At 37.2% G+C, this 19,699-nt stretch overlaps 2 protein-coding genes across 2 annotated transcripts; one reads left to right on the top strand and one right to left on the bottom strand.

Moving 5' to 3' along the window:
- Positions 1-32: 32 nt before the first annotated feature.
- Positions 33-15,105, top strand: LOC135688725 (uncharacterized). The gene is made up of 9 exons (XM_065205689.2): positions 33-1,015; positions 2,035-2,237; positions 3,115-3,355; positions 4,870-5,080; positions 5,597-6,990; positions 7,793-7,884; positions 9,602-9,775; positions 10,031-10,220; positions 10,834-15,105. Exons 1-9 carry the CDS (start codon positions 730-732, stop codon positions 11,061-11,063), a joined length of 3,021 nt encoding a protein of 1,006 aa, XP_065061761.2. The 5' UTR covers positions 33-729; the 3' UTR covers positions 11,064-15,105.
- On the bottom strand, positions 13,767-19,419 carry LOC135688730 (uncharacterized). The gene is made up of 2 exons (XM_065205694.2): positions 17,097-19,419; positions 13,767-15,831 (listed from the first exon to the last, which is right to left on the bottom strand). The coding sequence occupies exons 1-2, from the start codon at positions 18,990-18,992 to the stop codon at positions 14,956-14,958; spliced, it is 2,772 nt and encodes a 923-aa protein (XP_065061766.2). The 5' UTR covers positions 18,993-19,419; the 3' UTR covers positions 13,767-14,955.
- Between the last annotated feature and the right edge of the window lie 280 nt (positions 19,420-19,699).

Genomic DNA, 19,699 nt, shown 5'->3' with positions numbered 1-19,699 from the left:
ACTGCTTCGCGGTGCGGTTCTTGGTGAGTTTGCTTAAAGAGACTCGTGCGTACTTTTTTTCCTAATCTGAGGTGCACGCTTCAATTTTGCAAGCTTTGAACTTTATAATATATAAAAGAGTTTGTGACTGGTGACTTTAATAGAGGGAAAATCGATACTGATAATACTTTTAGCCTATTCAAGCGATAAATCGTCCAGATGGGTAATTTAGCGAATTAATAAGCATACAAAGTTTGTAACGAGAAATCAAAGCCGGCAGGTAGGGTGACCCTGGTCGGAAATTCGTTGATCTCTTGACCTGTTAATTTACAAGCATCCAAAACTGTTTCTACATACAATTTCAAGGAACTGATCGAGTCTTGAATGGAAATATACAAGAGTATGTGTAATAAGGAAGTATGAACGCCTCGTTAAAGTAAAAGAAACTAAATATGCAAGCAGTTGTAGTAGTGGAGATCGGGAACAGTGAACTATCGACATAATTCAACCAACTGTGCATAGTAGGGCCTAACAGAGAGGGAATTCATTTCAGTGCTTATCACGAAGGACTTCGGATATCAAAGCATTGAGCAATAATGTTGGGTCGCTCAAACATGCTTTGTTTAGTCCAATATAACACGGACTTTGCTTAATGCGAAACAAAGTGATGGAGTTTATGCAGCAAAAAGTGCCTAGTATTTCTTCAAAAACAGTTGACAGGTATTCGAAACTTAAAGTAAATCAAGCTGAATGTCGAGCACAATAATAAACTTCGGAATCGTCCTCGCAGTGCTTTACTCTGTAGCAGTGGAAAGCATGGAAAAGTATCGAGAGTCAAGGTTAATGAACAAGAGCACAAATGAACAAGAGAACGAAGGAGACTTTCAACTGCAGAAACGCTCGATTTCTAGTCTGCACTTCCCATCCACTTACCATGCAGCTGGGAATATAAGGATCCCATCAGCAGGCATAGTGGAACCATTTGAAGCATGGTACGCGGGCAAGTTCAACAAAAGTCGAATCGACTACTATGAAGGTAAGATCAGCTTTTGGATCTAAAAATGAGGATAATGGAATGGAAGCATATTGGTATATGGAGCTATAAAAATAGAAGCATTTTGGTATATGGAGCTATAAAAATAGAAGCATTTTGGTATATGGAGCTATAAAAATAGAAGCATTTTGGTATATGGAGCTATAAAAATAGGTAGAGAAGAAAATCTTCCCTTGACTATTTCTGAACTTTTTGAATATTTATATCTTCGTCTAAAACCAACCAAAAACCAATGTCTTAAAAAGGAAACTAACGAAAGAAATTCTTTCGATGCTGTGAAACTTTTCACCCACAGTTTTGAAATCAATATCACGCGCGCTAACCCAAGAGAACTGGCATGTAGACTAAAATCCTAGTCCTTGAATACAAAAACTTGGAGACAAAAATTTATACAAAGATGTGTTAAAAAACGCGGCTTTCATTTAAATCCATTTGTTATGCTGTTTTTAAATCAAAAATACAAAGCGGTTCGGAAATGCTTTCCGCTTTTCCGGAAAGATATTACAAGAAAGTAATATAGCATAAATATATATATTTGAGCAGAATATACTAAGGAATCTTAAAATGGGGAAAAGAAATTTTTTAAACATTGCTAAGTCGAATGAAAGGCTTATTAATATCTTCCTTCTGTGGACAGCAAGAATCCGAACTTTTTAAGATTCGCTTCCAAAAGGATACGAGCGTGTACAATACCAAGCTTGTCAATCGATTAAGATCATGATGATACATTGTGCTTGATGTTAGTGTTTAATGGTACACCAACCAATCAGAAATGTCTGTTACAAAAGGTCAACGCAATTTCTCCTTCTAGTTAACTGGGCTTGCGACCATGTGCAAATGTAAACTGCAATGAGGATCTTTAGCCTTTGCCAATATTTCTTCAATTTTGCATTAATTTGCTTTGCTATTGATATGAAAGCATCAAATGGCACAAGACATAAGATTGTGCCATTAAACCTATAATCTTACATGTCACAAGATGTATATTTTCGCTTCAAAAGGAACCGTGAAGACATTCCAGCGTGGGGATGTAGGCAAATATGGGACACTGTACGAAGTCATCCCAAAATATGACTACAGGCATAAAAGCCACTACCAAGGTTGCTGGAAAAAGAACGGGAAAGAAAAGAAGCGAATTGAGCCTCAAAGCGTGTTGCCAAAAACCGTCTACTGGCCCTTCAGGATGAATCTAACGCAATATGAGGTATTTTGAGCTTCAGTTCCTAAAGATACCGGAAAGCTAGTGCTTTACAGCTTAAGTAAGTTTATCTATGACCATGACAACAAACCAAAACTTAGATTTTGGGACAGTTGGAGGGTCATGGTAGCCAACCATCTGATAGAAGATGGTACCTGATGATGATGAAGTTAGAAGGACCATTCACAGGGTCACTTTGGTGATGGCGTGTCCTACAATGAAGAAATGTTAGCTTTAGCTAAAGTAGTTTAAGCAGGAGATGAAAGAAGCTGGGGCAATAACATATATTCTTATCCTCAGCGCTTACAGTAGTACATAACGGACAATAGGTTTGCGTCAAAATTCTCACTTTTATTTTCTTTTATTTTCTGCAAGGCTCGTCTAATATGTATGGAGTAGGGTATACATGGCATCGCAGAGGGATGATTAATAATAAGAATTAGTCATAGTGGAACTTGATTTGTGAAAATATACTGCGAGAAAAGTGAGCGAGCGACATTTTATACTCACTGGCGAGCATTTTCTTTCAGTAAATAGTAATTATAACAACAAAAATATTAAAGTGTTTTTTTACTAAATTGGAAATTGTTTTTATAGAATTAGTATCGTTATAAAAAAGCACTTTGGATAATATGCTAATTAAATAATTGTTATTACGTAGTATCTCCTTGTAATTTTGTCCAAATATCTCTGAAAGAATAATTTTTGGATCAGTCCTTTTTTCAGACAGCTTTGACCATAAAAAGGTTCTAGATACCTCAATGAGTCGAAAATTCTGCATTTGTAAAATTGTTTAAGCAAAGAAAAGGAAATATTGGATCACTGTAATATTTAAGGAAATATTGCTTTTCTTATGATATTAATAAATTTGTTTTGTCCCCAGTTCCAAGGGTTTGTGAAACTGAATGGCATTTGGTGCTCTAAATGGATCGCAGTATTGGAAGCATTCAACCGCACTGATACCTACATCTTCCATGCAACCGATGAAGACAACCCGAAGCCAATGAGGTTTGAGATGAATGGGTATGACGTAATGCTGACGTCATACTACGATCACTACATTGTGGACTATAAAGTATTCGAAAGCTGGACTTACGATGCTGAGATGTTCATGATACCTCAAGGTAGACATAATTCACTTTATATTGAATATCTAGATTTGTCACAAGTATTGGTTGAAAAATCTAATCTAAAGATCTTCTATCTATGTATTCAAATGACAACCAAAATAAATGAAGGGTCCCCCTTCCCTGCTATAAATCCTTTAAAACATTTGCTTTGTTCATGCAGTTGACCCAGTAACGTAATTTTGAATCAACAATAGTTAAATAAATGACTTACTGATGACGTCATAAGATTTATTACTTAAAGTGTAGGGTTTCCAAATATGGGGAAGAAAATTTCAAGTAGGGAAAATTTGTAGGAGTATTCACCACGAATGGAAGGTTACAGTGAATGCAGTAGAAATAAAAAAAACAAATATTAAGTAAGAAGAACAATTTGAGTGAAATGTCAAAACCAAGACGATTTAATATAGAACAGATAGCTTTACAGAAAACGTTCCCAAGAAAAGAGTAGTTGTATACAGCTCCTGTGATGTAAGTGAAAAAATCTTTAGAGAATCAGCGTTTTAGCGTCGCCATGCTTAGTGGATCAGGCGTTGGAGTTAGAGATATCACAAAGGGAAAAGACGATTATGTATAAGGACTTTAGCAGCTCTTTCATCGTCGCTTTCCTTTATTGTAAGAATCAAGAAGGAAACAAGATTGTAGCCGGGGAGTCAAACAACGGCGTTGCCAAGGTATGCAAAGACGAAGAGATTTGGCAGCAAAGCTAAAGAAGGCTTAACAAGGGCATGTCTTCAGCTCTTGTTTCAACTCGTCGCTTATTGAACTGCTAATAAATCGGCATTGCACTTATCTGGCAAATACAAAAATGGTTTCAACGATGAAATAATTTCTACAGGAACAATGCTAGGAAGAACGGGGGTGCAAAGAGCTAACTGTTTCAATGTTTCGTTCTTTGCTTTCTCTCGATCCTTTCACTGCATAACATGCAACAATTAACTATCTGGATAATATGCATGAGTAAGACCTTTTATACCAATGGTGCAAAAGCCATTAAACGAGCGGGGCCAATTAACTCTATTCCCTTGAGACATTTTATCAACACACAATACACGAGAACATATAGCAAGGTTGCTGATTGGTCAAACACAATGAACCAATCACACAATCCATCACAAGACATAATATAAGACAGGACGTAAAGTGCTTAAGTATTTTTTGTTTTTTTTAACCATGATATTTTGAAAATAGAAACAGCTCTGATGATTAAGACCTAATGCTTGTTTTACAATTTGGCATTCGTTGAAAAGAGATTACCGGAATTCTTTTACTCTGATGAAGCCCTGTATGCCAGGGCGAAATATTAGTATTCGTTTAATTCAATTTATCTTGGAAAATTTATCCCATAAAATTTATCTTCCTTCTCACACATTACCGGAATTGACGTTTATCGACTCTGTACTTATATCAGGGTAAATAATTTGCATAACAAGACGTGTTTTTTGATATCTGATAAATAAGATTTGAAGTTCAACAGTTATTTATGGTTACGTGCTATGTTTTGTTTTTAGTGGCAAAAAGAGATCGTTGGTGCCAAAAAGTGCCAAAAAACGTAGGGGAAGCCGGCTATCGTAGCATTAATCCCATTGGAGAATTCCTAGACGACGAGGAGTACGGCAAGTTCGAGACGAAATTCAAACATTTTAAAAGCAACTTTGGAAAAGTTTATAAACACGAAGAGGAGCACAGAAAGAGAATGCATATAGCAAGGCACAACATGAGGTTCGTATTTAAGACTAATAAATATATACTTTAGATTCTCCGTAGTCAAAAATAATGATTCTTATTTACTAGTCTATTTTACTGAGATTTATGCCATCGTTTTGAGCTTAATGTATGACGAAAATGAAGAGTTGCAACTTCTACACGCCAAAATCGTGCTCGAGAATGATATTGTCAAGTCCAAGGGCGGATACAGATAAAAATTTGTAGGGGCTCAGTTTTGGGTGGGGCTGGTGCCACGCCCTCCACAAGTTATGGTGATTAGTATTTCTTATTCAAGATTTTGTTCTACACGCAAAAATTGTGCTCAAAATGATACTGTCAAATCTACTAATGTTTTACTGGACTGGATATATAAGTATTGAGGAAATGTTGATAATTTGTGAGCTGATTTGATTTCAATGCTTGAAATGGGTGCCAAACACAAGAAATAAACAAGTGCTTGTCACCTAGAGCTATCAAAAAAGCAAGTATTTCAGAAAAAGCAAGAAAAAGGAATTTCGATGTTGTTTTTAGGTACATACATTCGATGAACAGGAGGCGACTCGGTTACGACTTGGATGTCAATCACTTTGTAGACATGACTGATGAAGAATACAATAACCATAGGGGGACGTCTTATGATACACAGAAAGAGACTGAAAAATATGAGAAGGATATCCCCATTCTAGGAGAAGATTTTGACCCGCTGGAAGTGGCTGGCTTAGCTAGACGTAAAGCAGGACCGGGCCAAAGTCGGACGCAGATACTTGGAAAAAGAAGTAATATTTATGGCAGTGGAATGACAAAAATAGGAAATTTCGTTAGGACAATGCAAAAGAAAGATTTCCAGGATGGTATAAATGGAAAAACAAGCAAAAAGACTTCAGTTGATGACACTATCCAGGGTAGTCGTGTCTTAGAAGACAGAAGCGCGAATGATAATCAGGATATTGAGAAAGATTTGCGGGATCTTAGATTTTTCATTAAGCAGTTAGATGATATTTCTGATGAGATAAGAATAGACCCTGAGAAATCTAGGAGGCAATTCCAGACTTTTATACAAAATCCTTCTTTGATACAAAAGGAGTTACAAGTTAAGTATATTGATCGTATGGTTAGACTTGATAAAACGGCAAGAAAAAACAATACTATCGTGTTAGAAAGAAATGATAAGGGCCGCCATGATAAGTTACAAAAGATAAAAGATAAGAACGAAAGAAAAGAGGTTTTGAAAGGAACTGATTCTGAAAGAAAAAGGATATTTGAAAATAAAACCAACGTTAGCAATTCAGTAAAGGAGATAGCAATTAAAATTGGCGTAGCTAAAAAAACTAAGTCAAAAGAAATTAAACATTATGCAAGAAAATGGAATCGTAAATTGAAAAAAGTTTCAAAGGCTCAACAACCCGATGGCAGAAGTAAGTTACATGAAATCAAATGGGATGAAATGGTTAGAATTCTTGACGATGAAGCAACAGAGGATGAGTTATGGAGAAGCTATAAATCAAATGAAATATATGAACCCGAGATAAAAAGGCGAAAGATACAAACTGAGGTATTATCCAGTTTAGATCCATTTGCAACTGACAAGAATGAGGAACTCACAAAGAAGGGCGAAGTAAGCAGCAATGGTTATAATAATTTCATGAAAAATTGGAAAACACCAGCTATGAGTAAAATGACACCGTTTTTTGCATTGGGTGTGGAAGAAATGGACCCAGAAACAGGAGAAATGGATGTAACCGAAACAGACTTTGTGATCGAGGATCATTCGAGGTTTCCAAAGGAATATTATGCAGGAATTGGAGGTGAAAAACTGAATAGAGGCCACAAAGTTAAAAGCAAAAAGAAGAAGAAGAAGAAGAAGAAGAAGAAGAAGAAGAAGAAGAAAACACGTATTCCAGAAGAGCTCGACTGGAGCAAATATGGTAAAAATTTAATTTTCTGCTAAATACATCATGAAAATAAGAAATAGGTATTATTGGAAGGATTTCTAGATGTTGATGATTAAACAACAATCGTAGACAAAATTCTTGAGACAAACGTAAACTTTTGGAAATGCAAGAAAATATTGTAACAGAAATAGCCTTACCCACCTCCCACTGCCCCCTCACACTCCCCCTCCCCTCCCTCTCCCTTCTTCCTCGTCACTTGAATCAATGCTGTACTTGTAATCACGTCAAATAAGAGCAATTCAAATAGCATTGAAATAGGGCCTGTGGAGGTTTTTTGACTTGAAGAATTTAAATAATTTTCGAGCATTTTTGACCCGGATTGTGAATAAAAATATATGCTTTGACAAGTATTTACATATTCTAGATCTCGGTATCATTATAAGGGCAAAAGGCAAAAAACTACAATTTTCTACACCTACAGCTTTTTGCTCCACGTCGTTGCCTTAAACTTGACTTCAATAAGCATGGTCCCTTTTTGAACGGCTGGGTCGGACAATGACAATAGATATGATCTATTAGTTCCAATCAGGAAAGAATAACCCTAACCCTAGAACTAACCCTAACCCTAACCCTATAGCCCTTTCCTATCAACCTGTCAGGTATTCTGTTCTGATAGGTTGCAAATCCGATAAACTAGGTTGCAAAACATAGATATATAGCGTAGTGAGAAGCTAGGCAATCGTTACTCCCAACAGGACATTAAAACCATATAAAATCAAACCAAAGCATCAGATCAAGAAAACTGTTGACCGTTCCACCGTAACTATCTTTGCAGGGGCCGTTCCACCGGTACAGTCCCAAGGAATCTGTGGATCATGCTGGACATTTTCCACTGCAGCAGCGGTAGAGAGCTCCCATTTCATTAAGGTAAGGTTGCTTTGAACAAGTCTTTGAACACAAATTTAATCTAAAGTAACAGCTAAAAATACACAAACTCCTTGTAGCTACTTTATAGCCATTCTGAGTCTTACAAGCATCTATGAAAACGTGATACAAATGGAGTAATAACGAAATGCAAGAAAGTAACAAGAAGCATGCTTACCGATGTGGTAATAGGTGAAAGGTTTCAGATTAACTCCTTGGTGTCTCCGTGTTGGAATTTCTGCATGGCAGATGCTAAGGAAAGGACAAGTATGAAATGATTGAATGCTAGCAATTGAAATTTCAAAATAACACGAAAAACAGGAAACATGCATTGCGCAGTATAACTGTTCATCAAACATTCCCCAGATTGTTTCGATTTGAAACATCATTGTGGTCAAGACTTCTGCCCCATTTATTTAACAGGGCAAGATGTGAAACAACATCTTGGTTAATACTTGAAAGGAAATCCAGTTTAGTTTAGAAAGAACGAATTCTCTCAGTTTGACTCTATAATCAACATGTATAGTTTGGATCATAATTAGCTGAAGCAACAGTTCAGTTTCGATTGTACACTATGAACTCCAAGTTACTAGTAATGATAAACAGCAATTGCCAGAGTGGAGTAAGCAGACTGTGGCGGTGTTATCATAAATATGGATCCAGGAATTGTTGCTTAGAAGGTATCTGGGATTTCGTACCCGCATTAACAGACTGTTTAAAGCAGGCCCTTTCGTGAGAAATAGCCCTCGCGAGTGGCCCCTCGCTCGCGTGATTTCTCTTGCGCGAGCGATCGCTCTGGTAGTGAAAAAATTGTTCCTGTTATAAGGTACCTTTGTTCAAGGTAATATCAAATAAAAAAAGGATGGTTACGATGATTTGTAATGCACTCCAAGAAAGAGCTGCCAAGAAAATGTCCGAAGTGCTATTGTAGTTCAAATACTAAGTACCAAAAGCCTGGTTTCCATATAGCCGTAAGGCTGCCTGCGACTGCTTTCTGCCATCTTCCATCCCTACGGTATTGCCGGCAGCTGTTTGAAGTGCCGTAAGACTGCCGGGAGAGCCGGGAAAAAGTTGAACGAGTTCAACTTTTCCCGGCTCTTACGGCAGTCTCCCGGTACCTCCGGCAGACAAATTACAAATGGAAACGCCTTGCCTGCGGCTGCCTGCGGCATTCTTTTGTTCAAACGGATCATGTGATGTGCAAGAACCAATTGAAACAGGGCTTTGTTGTTGAATTTTTCCCGCTCAAACTTTACCTAGTTACCGGCATAGTTACCGATACCGCAGGCAATTGAAAACAGAACGTTTCCATTTGCCGGCGCTACTGTAAGGGTGGAAAATGGAAGATGGCAGAAAGCAGTCGCAGGCAGTCGCAGGCAGCCTTACGGCTATATGGAAACCAGGCTTAAAGTATTCCTAAACTGTGGAATTGATTTTTTTAAATGCATTTTCTCGTTGAGTTGTGGCTTAGTCATCTTACTTATATTTCCTGTGTTTTGATATACCGGCTTTGTATTGTCTATATCACTTGCTTGGGTCACAAAAGATAACTAAAATTGTGTTAATTGATGAGACATTTATTCCTCACAATTTACCGCTTTGCACGAGCGATCAAACGCTCGCGTGGTTTGGTTTGGAAAAAAAGACACTATGTTTCAAATGTGTTTCATGGACCCTTCTATAATGTGGCAAATACCCTTTCACATTCTAAATATTACAGACGGGAGAGCTGATAAAGTTATCAGAGCAACAATTGTTGGATTGCACCTGGTATGTGCCCCATTCTAAGGAAGGAAACCATGGCTGCATGGGTGGTTGGACATGGAAATCGTTTGCTTACATTAAAGATTTTGGTTTAGCGACATCAAAGTCATATGGAAATTATCTTGGCATGGTGAGAACCTTTGCTTACTTATTCACAGAAACTCAAAGCAAAAACAATTTAGCATTGGCAATAATTCGAAAAATGGATTGATTTTAAGGGAAGCTCTTATAAATTCCCCAATAATATAACTTGGAAGGGTGGACAGTTCTTTTTCTTGCTACCTTACGTCTCACTTTTCTTGCTATGATAAGATATGATTCAAATCATATTATCTAACCTATGTTTATCTATACCAAGCAAAACCCTTTTCTACGTTTGTTTCAGGAAAGTTCATGCAAAACTAAAAACTACACAGTTGGTGCAAAAATTGATAGCTTCATGAAGGTACAAGCAAACAGTGCTTCTGCTTTGATGAAAGCAATTGCCCATTATGGACCTGCCACTGCATCAATCAACACAGAGGCAAAAACACTGAAGTTCTACAAGAGTGGAGTCTACGATGATAAAATATGCAGTGAGTATGACTTCAATAAGTTTTATTTATATCAAGTCTACTGTGAAGCATGTGAATAAAAATAAGTAAATTATTTCAAGCTAATAAAGAAACATGAACGATAAAAACTTATCTCGATATGTAGCCCGTGCCTATAATTCTAATCTTAACTAATTTTGAAAAGTAAACTGCTAGACAATGTAGTGAGTAGGTAATAATAACTTAGAAAGCAGATAATACTAACTTATTAAGTAGGTAATACTCACTTAGTAAGTAGGTAATACTAACTTAGAAAGCAGATGATACTAACTTATTAAGTAAGTAATAATAACTTATTATAAGTAGATAATACTAACACAAAATGAAAACGAATTGAAAAGAGTGGCAGCAAAAAAACAGCTTGTGCTGAAGAATGATGTTGAAACTACAGTCAGATCTTTCAAATTTCAAACAACAATTTTTTTTCTGGTAATGAACTTGAAAGTTATTACAACTGGCTACTAATTTTAATTCATATAGCTTGAAATTTGCTTCATGGTGCCAAAGAATACTTTAACTGCTTGGTTATTTACACACAATTAATATATGTTTCTTTTAAAAAACAAATCACTAAGATGTGCAAATCATTTTCTAGATGGTGCTACAGACCATTCTGTCCTGATTGTTGGTTATGGCAGGGAAAATGGCAATCTATATTGGATTGTAAGGAACTCATGGGGAAGAAACTGGGGAGAGAAAGGTTATGTTAAAATTAGAAATGGAAGGTGTGGACTTCTTAAAAAACCATGGGTGATCATTAACAGAAAAAGAGGTTCATTGTCATGGCAACATGATAAAGGTGTTAAAAAATTTATCGAAATTTAAGAAAAGAATGCTACTCTTAACCAATTACTCTTTTCTTAAAGCGCTGACATTGGATTATTAATTTTTTTATCTTTTGAAAAATACAATTTAAGAGAAGATAAATACAATTGGTTAATATTAATCAAATTGTATATAACGGAATTTAATTTTTTGCATAAAAGCTTTCTACTTGATTTTCTTCTGTGTTTGACTTATAAACAAGGATTGACAGCAAGTGGGATAAATGTACAAACAAGCTAAAATTTGAGATAATGTTTAACTTTGTTTGTATAATAACAACTTGTGGTTTATGTTATCATCTGAAATTTATTTTTGACATTGTATAAAAAATCAGGGCGGTTGTGGCTCCTAGAAAAGGGCCAGGAAAAATGATTATAAGAGGGCCGGCTCTTTGTTTGACATCTCCAATCGCGATCCACAGGTCGCCAAAATTGGTACCTTCCTTGAAACCATGCATCAAAATTACAAAGATGCCAGTTTTTTATCAATTTTTAAAGGTTCATCTGCTATAGTTGTTGGGCTGTATTTCCTTTTCTCTAACAATAGTGTCTTAAGGTTAGGGTAAACGTTTTCTTGACAAAACATCCATTTTTTAATTATTTCATATGGAAGTAGCCAAACTTTCAAGGCACACAATGCTATTAGAATTGAAACTTACAGAAATCTTAAAAATGGAGAAAATCTCATGGCAACAAATGTTTCCATAATTTCTTTACCAAAACTTTTAATTGAGGTCTGAAAATCGTTTGACCTGTTAAGCCAATCATCGTTCCTTTGCGGTTGTGGTTGATTGTCTCCTTTACAATATCGCAACACCTGTTTATTTAAACAGGCTTATTGATCTTAAATCTTTAAATGACTTGACCCAGATTACAGTGTGGTTTATAAGTGTAACTTGCAAGTGCAATCAGTAAAATTCTGTTTTCTCTGGACTTCTGATTCCTCTACATGCAGGTACGAAAAAGCTATTTTGTACCCAAGGAAAGAATCCAATGGCAGCTCAAAAATTTGCACACGGCCAGGACAGATGTCGGGTAAGCAAAGTGTGTCTCAAAATTTTTGTATTTGCTCTGGTCCGTCTTTTACAGCCAAATACAGCTATGAGGGGAAAGGAAAAATTGCTTGCCAATTTTTGACAGGTTACAGTTTCAAGGAGAGGAGGAATTTGAAAAATCTGAGACACATTTTGGTAGCTTAGTATCTGCGCCTTCTGCTAATACAAGTCAGTTTAAGATGCCTCAAACGCAAAGGTACAAAATAGCTTTTAAATGTGGTGCACTCATGTAAGCAATAAATTTGCCTGAAAAGTATCATTTACAATATTTGCCAATTATTTTGATATGGTTGGAATCACCACATTCTTGTGCATCAAATGATGTATAGTTTAATCTGATTCTTTTAATAGTTTGGTTTTCAGGGAGAGAAAACCAAATATAATTTTAAAAAACATTCATCATAACCTTAAGACTGCAAAATTGAGAAACAATTCCAATGCTGTAGTGCACAGTTGATACAAACACAAACTAAACAAAACACTTACATGCACTGCCAATGAAGCGAGAAGAAAATTTGTGTGGTCACACCCTTTAATGTGGCTTGAAACACATTTCAGAATGTTTTTCACAGTTGTTTACCACACTTTACAATTTTTAGGCATACTTCATGTTCTCGAGGCTCTGGGGCAGTTTGCACCCCATTGTCCGCCTCTTGGCAGCCCCGTTCATATTCAATTCATCTCTTTCACAGGGGCCTGTTTGTATGATGTCCCCTAATTCTGAACTGTGAAGTTAAGTCTATATGCAAGTGAGGCGTTTTCTCACCAAGGATTTTATTCATATCAAATATTATCCTGGGTTTAAGAAAATCACTTGAAAGGGGCCCACCAGGAAAGTACCTGGTGTCCCACCTAACCACATGTTTATTATTACGTCTTTTAGACCCTACTTAGGAACAATTAATTTTTGCACAAAATGTTGCAAATTTGATGTAGATTTCAGATTTTGGCGAGCACAATTACACTGAAGTCGTCCTTGCATTCGCCGACGGCCCGGCGCTCCATCGCCATACTACACATAACAAAGGTATTTTTAGTGGTACAGCAACGTTAGAAGATTTCTCCTGATCAAGAGGCAAACTTCTTACATATCCCTAGCTTTCATAGTTTATAGTCCGTGTTCAACTTACCTGCCCATAAAGAGTAAAAACAATTACACACCCCCTCTGGCCTGCCACTTTGTCAGCTGCAAGTTCTCCCGCCATTTTGTTCTGCTTTAAATGCTTCCGCTGAAACCATTGAACTGAATGGGATTTCTTTTGTGCTGACACATGCAAATGTTGCAGTTTAAAATACAAAACGAATGCTTTAAAAGGCCTCACATCTACCTGGAGACCAAGAAGACGGGGGTGGAGAAAGCTTGGCCCCTAAATGTCTCTCAAACGTGTTTAAAATTGTACAATAAATCATCAGAACATAGATCGAATCACTTTCAAGGGCCTAAAGAAAATATTATCATTAGATTCTAAGGGTTAACTCTTTTTGTCTACACAGTAGTGATTTTTTTCATTTCTTTGTCGATGAATTCTTAATACTGCTAGATAAAACGACGAATGGGCACTGACAATTTTCCAACATGTCGACATTATACTTCTTGGTTTTGTAATAAATTTTGTCAAATGACAGAATCACAGGTTTTGCTCGCAGAAATAGATCTCCGATACCTGACCTGATTCTTTTAAACATCACAACACAAGTTTGGAGGTCTCTCGCAAATATAAGCTTGTTACAAAAGCTTAAAGGTTATTTTTACTACTCTAACGTGTTTGACAAATACCTTAACAATTAATGAATTTATATGATTAAAAAATGAAGTATTCAGACACGAAATACATTATCTTTTTAGTGCATGCAAACTCTCCAGTTTTACTGAAAAGCTATTTAACTAACTGTCCTCTAACTAACTGTCATTAGGGCTAACGTATAAAAATACTTATGAAAATCAAATATATGTTTAGTGTATACCTTGAACTTAACAACGAACGTCTAGAGCTAGCCAAAAAAATACATTTAACATTATGCTAATCACTAGTTTACTTAAAAAGGACAAACAGTACCACAACGTGTTGGACATCAAAACGGTGAAAAGGTGACGTATTCTGCTATATCATTTGGCACAATAACCAGAGTAGACAATGTTAATAAAACCTATTTTTCAGCATTAATCGTCAAAGAGTCACAGTAAAAAATTCTAGAATCTCCCCAACCACTAGTGCCACGTCGGTTATTGTAAATTATAATTCAGAATTGTGGTTTCTTGGTCGTTGGAATTAGAAAATTGTGCAATGATAGAGGCATTAATTTCAAACACAAAAGTCTTGGCACACGAAATCAAACAAATAAATAAGTAAACAACCAAAACATCTCTTTGCAAGTTCATATCAGCCACCAAGGCGGCCGAGAGGTCATCCATTCGCTTAAAATGTTTATTCATTTTCTGACATAATTTTGTTACTTTTAATCAATTCCATTTAGAACATAACTCGTTATTTCATTTAGCCCCCTGGACCTTTAGTCCATGGGGCAATTCCCCGCTTGCCCCCCTCTCGGCGGCCTTGCAAAACATATATTTTCTGTGCGAGCTTTGAAATAATGGGCAGCTAAAGGCATCGATTCTTGTTTTGATCTTACGCACAATTCAACTCAATTGCATTCAAGGGAGTATGGAAGGGAGATAGAAGCTCCATCCTGCTAATAATTACCAAACGAATTAAAATCAATGCACTGAACCATACAACACTTACAACATTTGGTTTAGGCACACCGAAAATTTTACAGCTCATTCCTCCCTCCCCCCTCGAACGTATTTAGTTTTACAGTCCCTGTTTCATTTCCATTTTATTTACTTGTGTCGGGCCTCCATCCCTGCTTCACGTATCTAATGAGTTTATTGGTGTTGAATTTGTTCAGTCCAACACTGTATGTGTTTGTCAAACATTCTAACGAATGACTGTCGATCAAACTTTGCAATAGTTTTCCATCAACCTGGTTCTGTGCACAAAAATCTGCCAAGAGTTTCAGATTTATCTTCTGTAGCCGCTTAAAAACGTCTTCTATTGTCCACGAATCAGGGTTGTCCGAGTCACCGCCACAGTCCTCGTTCGGCCGCCATCCTTTGACGTAATCGAGAAGCTTTACAGCTTGAAATCGATCTAGGCCAAGTTCATTTAATGTCTCAATGTCAAGTCCTTCTAAAAGTGCACCATTGATTTGCTCATCCTTAAATACTTCTTTAAAATCTGACAACTGTATTTCGTCCAACATATTACCGACATCATCTTCACAAGCCTCAACAACTGAAAATTTCCGTGAAATCTGTTCTTTACTTTCCTGCTTCGTCGATGCATCATCATCATCTACTACGTTTTGGTCAGATTTCTGTCTATCAGAATCCACTTCAATTTCTGTCTTGCTCTCTTGTACTTCAACAATGTCTTTTTTGGTCAGATAATATCCACTGTAAGTTCGTTTATTTTCTCGAGAGACAATTTTACTCTTCGCTACATCCAAAAAAGTATCTTCCTCTCCATCTTGAATTTCAATGCATACTGCAGCTTCAGAACTGCCCAAAGTAGTCGTTATCGGTAAAGGAGCCTTATCGTCTATCACAGCATCCTTTTTGGTCGTTATGTCTTTACCAGAAGGCAAAAAGGCAGAAGAAGTTATTGACATTTCACCCTCTTTCTTCTGATCTTGAGATTGGCTCAAATTCTCCTAAAATTACAAACGAAACACATGAACTAACAATTGCCAAAATCCAGTCTCTTTTTGGTCATCAAAACGCCTTCTTCTAACGGTTAGGAGGTCGCATAATATTTTTATCTGCGTGATCTTCAAAGGCATAATTCTTAAAGACTCATTGCTAACAATGAGCCATTGCGCTACGTAAGCATCCCATAATGCATTTTTAGACTGTCTAAAATCAATTACTGCCATTGTTTGGACCGTTGCCACGCTCGCAAAGGCCCATTGTAAGCAATGAGTCTTTAAGAAAAAAAATTGAAGTTTAAATGGGGTACTATTAAGTCCCCTTGTGTGACACCAATAAGTTACCAAAGAGACAGTGGTGGCGCCAGCTACTGCAGAGTGGGAGGGTAATCGAGTGGAAGGTGCTGCCCGTGTGACCACGCCTTTTTTGCCTCGTTTCAGTGTTTGTATCAGGTCAACTTTCCTAAGGAAATATGATCTACTCCTACCTAGTCCTTTTTAATTCGTTTTTAGACGAAATATGTAGACCATGTTTCGACAAAAGTGGGGGGGGGGTAATCCATACCACTCCTTGGCGCCGCCACTGAAATGAGATAAAAGAATCAACTAGCCTTCCAATTTTCAAGAAGCGTATAAAATATGGAAAAGTGAAGATTGTAAATGGAGGCTGTTTAAGAATTATGTCGCAAAAGTTCAAATAATTTTTCAAAATGAATTCAAAATTAAAAACAATTCAGGAAAAAGTTTTAAATAACTGTTAAAAATGCTGATATGTATTACTGTAATTTATGTATTTATTAGGTCTTATGCATTAATTTTACTTTTTATATGCATTTTTATCTTTAGTTTTTAGTTTTAGTAGTTAGATTTAATTAGCTGCGAATAAGCTACTTGATTGGTAACCTACTATGAATATGACTTCGAAAGCTTCGTCAAGCATGAAAATCTTGGTCACAAAGAGCGAGATTTTGGGCCGACATAACTAAACCGCCAGCTATAGAACCAAACAATTCTGAAAAATAGCTAATACCAATTCTCGACAATCGCGTTTAAAGTTTCAACCAGAATTGGTTAGCAGTTTGCAAGGCCATCTGGTCATAAATGCGTATTCAAACAAGCCCTCAAAGAATCCTTTTTATCACAGAATATTTAAGCTCTTATTAAATTAAATCTTTGCACAACTTACAATTAATAATCATTTAAAGTAATTGCTCCATAAACTCTAAATTTCTTCAATTAGTTGTAATGAAAATTCATAATTAATAACTTACTTGAATGTGGACTTTCTTTGATGACGTTCTCGGAATTGGCCTAGGGGGTCCCTTTGGTCGTTCTGGCTTTTTCGGCGGGCAGGGCTTTTTTTGTGAGTGGACTGGATCCAAGTCTTCCTTGGCCTTTGAAGTAAGCCCTGGCTCAGACATAACTGACAAGTATTCAGATGCTATTGACTCACAATCTGATTTTTCAGAGTTATTGCTGCATACCGATAAAGTTTCGGGATGGTGACGCCTAGGCATATCATACCACGTTTCCTGATCTGGCATGTTAGCTGCAAATCCATCGGAAAATGTCCTATCTAATGATTTTCTGCTCGAATATGGCTCTGCTTCCTGTGCTGATGACGTTGATTTCGACAGACGGCCTTTATTGGGTGGAGATGGGAGGGCTCGGGTTTGGGGATGGATGGGTGGGGGTTTAACCCTTTCTAAAGTATCAGAAAGCACTTGAGTAGGACTTGGCTTTATAATGTCAACTTCGAGGTAGGGTCGGACTTTGCCACTATCACGTGTTCTCGATTGCTTTATTGGAGCAGATGGGCTGTCCATACGCTCAGCAATTATTGTGTAGCCTTCTTCGTCCTCTAGTAAATCTTCATCATCAGATTTGTTTTTGTTTGCTTCACTCAGAACATATACATACTGAGGAGAAACGTACTCATCTATTTGGTGACGTAGGTCACTGCTACTGCCAATTGATTGGTTGGATTGGGAACCAACAGAATGACTGTCTGCGCCGAATGACGACCCAATTGATCCGTTAACGTGGAATGACTTATCCATAACATATCTCGTTGACGATCTATCTTCGCTGTATGATGTGTCTGACTGCAAACTCTCAAACGAGTCAATCGAATCTTCATTTACCCTTCTCTGTACAAATGATTTTCTTAGTGCAAACATGTCGGCATAGATTGCACTTTGATATTTATCAGAATAAGGGTTAGCGTCTGTTAGATGACTGAGTACGTCGATATCAACCTGCTCTCCGGCAATTCTGCATTTGTTTGAGTACGGCGACGTTGCGAGCAACGCGTCTCGTGCCATCTCAACGGTGACCGGCAAATCGCGAGAAAACGAAATAGCAAACTTTTCCCCGTCGATGGTACTGGTGGAAAATACAACGTCTGTCGTTTGAAGCTTCATGAATTTGACGACGCCCATATGGGGCCCGTATGAGGGGTTTTTCTCAAATGTAGACAAGAAATTGACCCATAAAGGAAACGGGCGCTGACTGAGCTCTCGTACAAAATACGTCCTATTTTGGTCTGAAGGCAACGGACAGGGTGCGAAATTGCCAATAATCTTCAGGGGCAGAACGAGGTTTCTCGTCGTGTTGTCCAACAACTCAACTGAAATTCCTTCGGCCTGGTCATTGCGATTTTTACTTATAGATTTTATTATCAACATCCTTCCAGAAGGGATCTTTACACCAGCAACTGAGATTTTCTCGTTCACTATACAGCATTTTGGAAGAGGTGTTGCGTTACAAAGATCCTTTACCGATTTATAAATGTTGGCTCTATCTGGAACCGTAACCTTGACTTTATATGGACAGCTCAGTGGTATATAAATCTCAGCACCCTGGCCATTTCGATCAACTGCACAGATTTGTTCAACTTTTTGTTGCCCGTGAATGGTTAGGACAGTTCCGCTTGCAAGACTATCATCCTCGGTAAACATAAAGCCCTCAACGACTCGTACGATTTGCGGCAATTTAAAGTTATCTAAGACATATGTTAGCTTATATTCTGTGTAATCCCAGGTAATTTCTTCGTCTACTTCCACAGCGTCTTCCATTTCAGGCTTAACTAAGTTCTGTTCTTCCATCTTCGTTTTCCGTCTACTTTGCTTGAGTCCGCGATTTGTTGCCCTGTTGTAGGGAAACATATCGAATTGGCCGCCGGGTGGACTGCGTTGCGAACAATTCGATCCCCATGGATCTATTACCAAGAAATATTATGAAAATTCATATAATATTAAAGGCAAAATCCAAACTTATATTGAGGCCGATTAATGCTATGTTGTGATTAAGCCAGCATTTTTCACGTTCTCCTCTTATGCAGATCCTTTGTCTTAAAAAGACTGTTTTCATATGGTAATTGAGCAATTCTTATTTCTATGCAGGGCTTTCTTTGGATAACCAAATGATCGGGGGGGTTAGCATCGATTGTGGTAATTCAATCTCCACCATTGCCTGTAGAAGCAAATAAGGAAGTCAATATTCCATCAATAGCAGAAATCATATCACAATGGTGTAAATTCGATTTCAACCACTATACTCTTTTTTTATAAGAGCAATTTTATAAGAACACGAGGCTCAAAACTTGTCAAAAGTTAAGAACAAATTGAGAACAAGCTAAGGCTGAGCTTCTGCAAAATGCAATTTTGAACAACGTTTTTCTCAAAATCGAAGATTTTTAGCGATGTGTGGGTGCTTTTTCGGTGAATATTTAAATTTGTCAGCAAATTAAGGCTGTCTCACTCACTTTGTTGGCAAATGGGGCCTGAACACCTCCGTAGAGCGAAACGCTAGCAATAGCACTGCTTACACCCTCTTAATTTAAGAACAAATTAAGAACAATCAAGCCTCAGAT

The sequence above is a fragment of the Rhopilema esculentum genome, chromosome 9 (genome assembly GCF_057945365.1).
Source record: "Rhopilema esculentum isolate cy_ngs chromosome 9, ASM5794536v1, whole genome shotgun sequence".
Lineage (NCBI taxonomy): Eukaryota > Metazoa > Cnidaria > Scyphozoa > Rhizostomeae > Rhizostomatidae > Rhopilema > Rhopilema esculentum.
This window is presented reverse-complemented; position numbering and strand designations above follow the sequence as displayed.

Coding starts and splice junctions, on each gene's coding strand:
- LOC135688725 (XM_065205689.2), top strand. CDS start 730: ATGTCGAGCACAATAATAAACTTCGGAATCGTCCTCGCAGTGCTTTAC. Junction 2,238..3,114: donor TGAATCTAACGCAATATGAG/GTATTTTGAGCT, acceptor TTTTGTCCCCAG/TTCCAAGGGTTTGTGAAACT. Junction 7,885..9,601: donor AGAGCTCCCATTTCATTAAG/GTAAGGTTGCTT, acceptor TAAATATTACAG/ACGGGAGAGCTGATAAAGTT.
- LOC135688730 (XM_065205694.2), bottom strand. CDS start 18,992: ATGTTTCCCTACAACAGGGCAACAAATCGCGGACTCAAGCAAAGTAGA. Junction 15,832..17,096: donor CAAAGAAAGTCCACATTCAA/GTAAGTTATTAA, acceptor TTGTAATTTTAG/GAGAATTTGAGCCAATCTCA.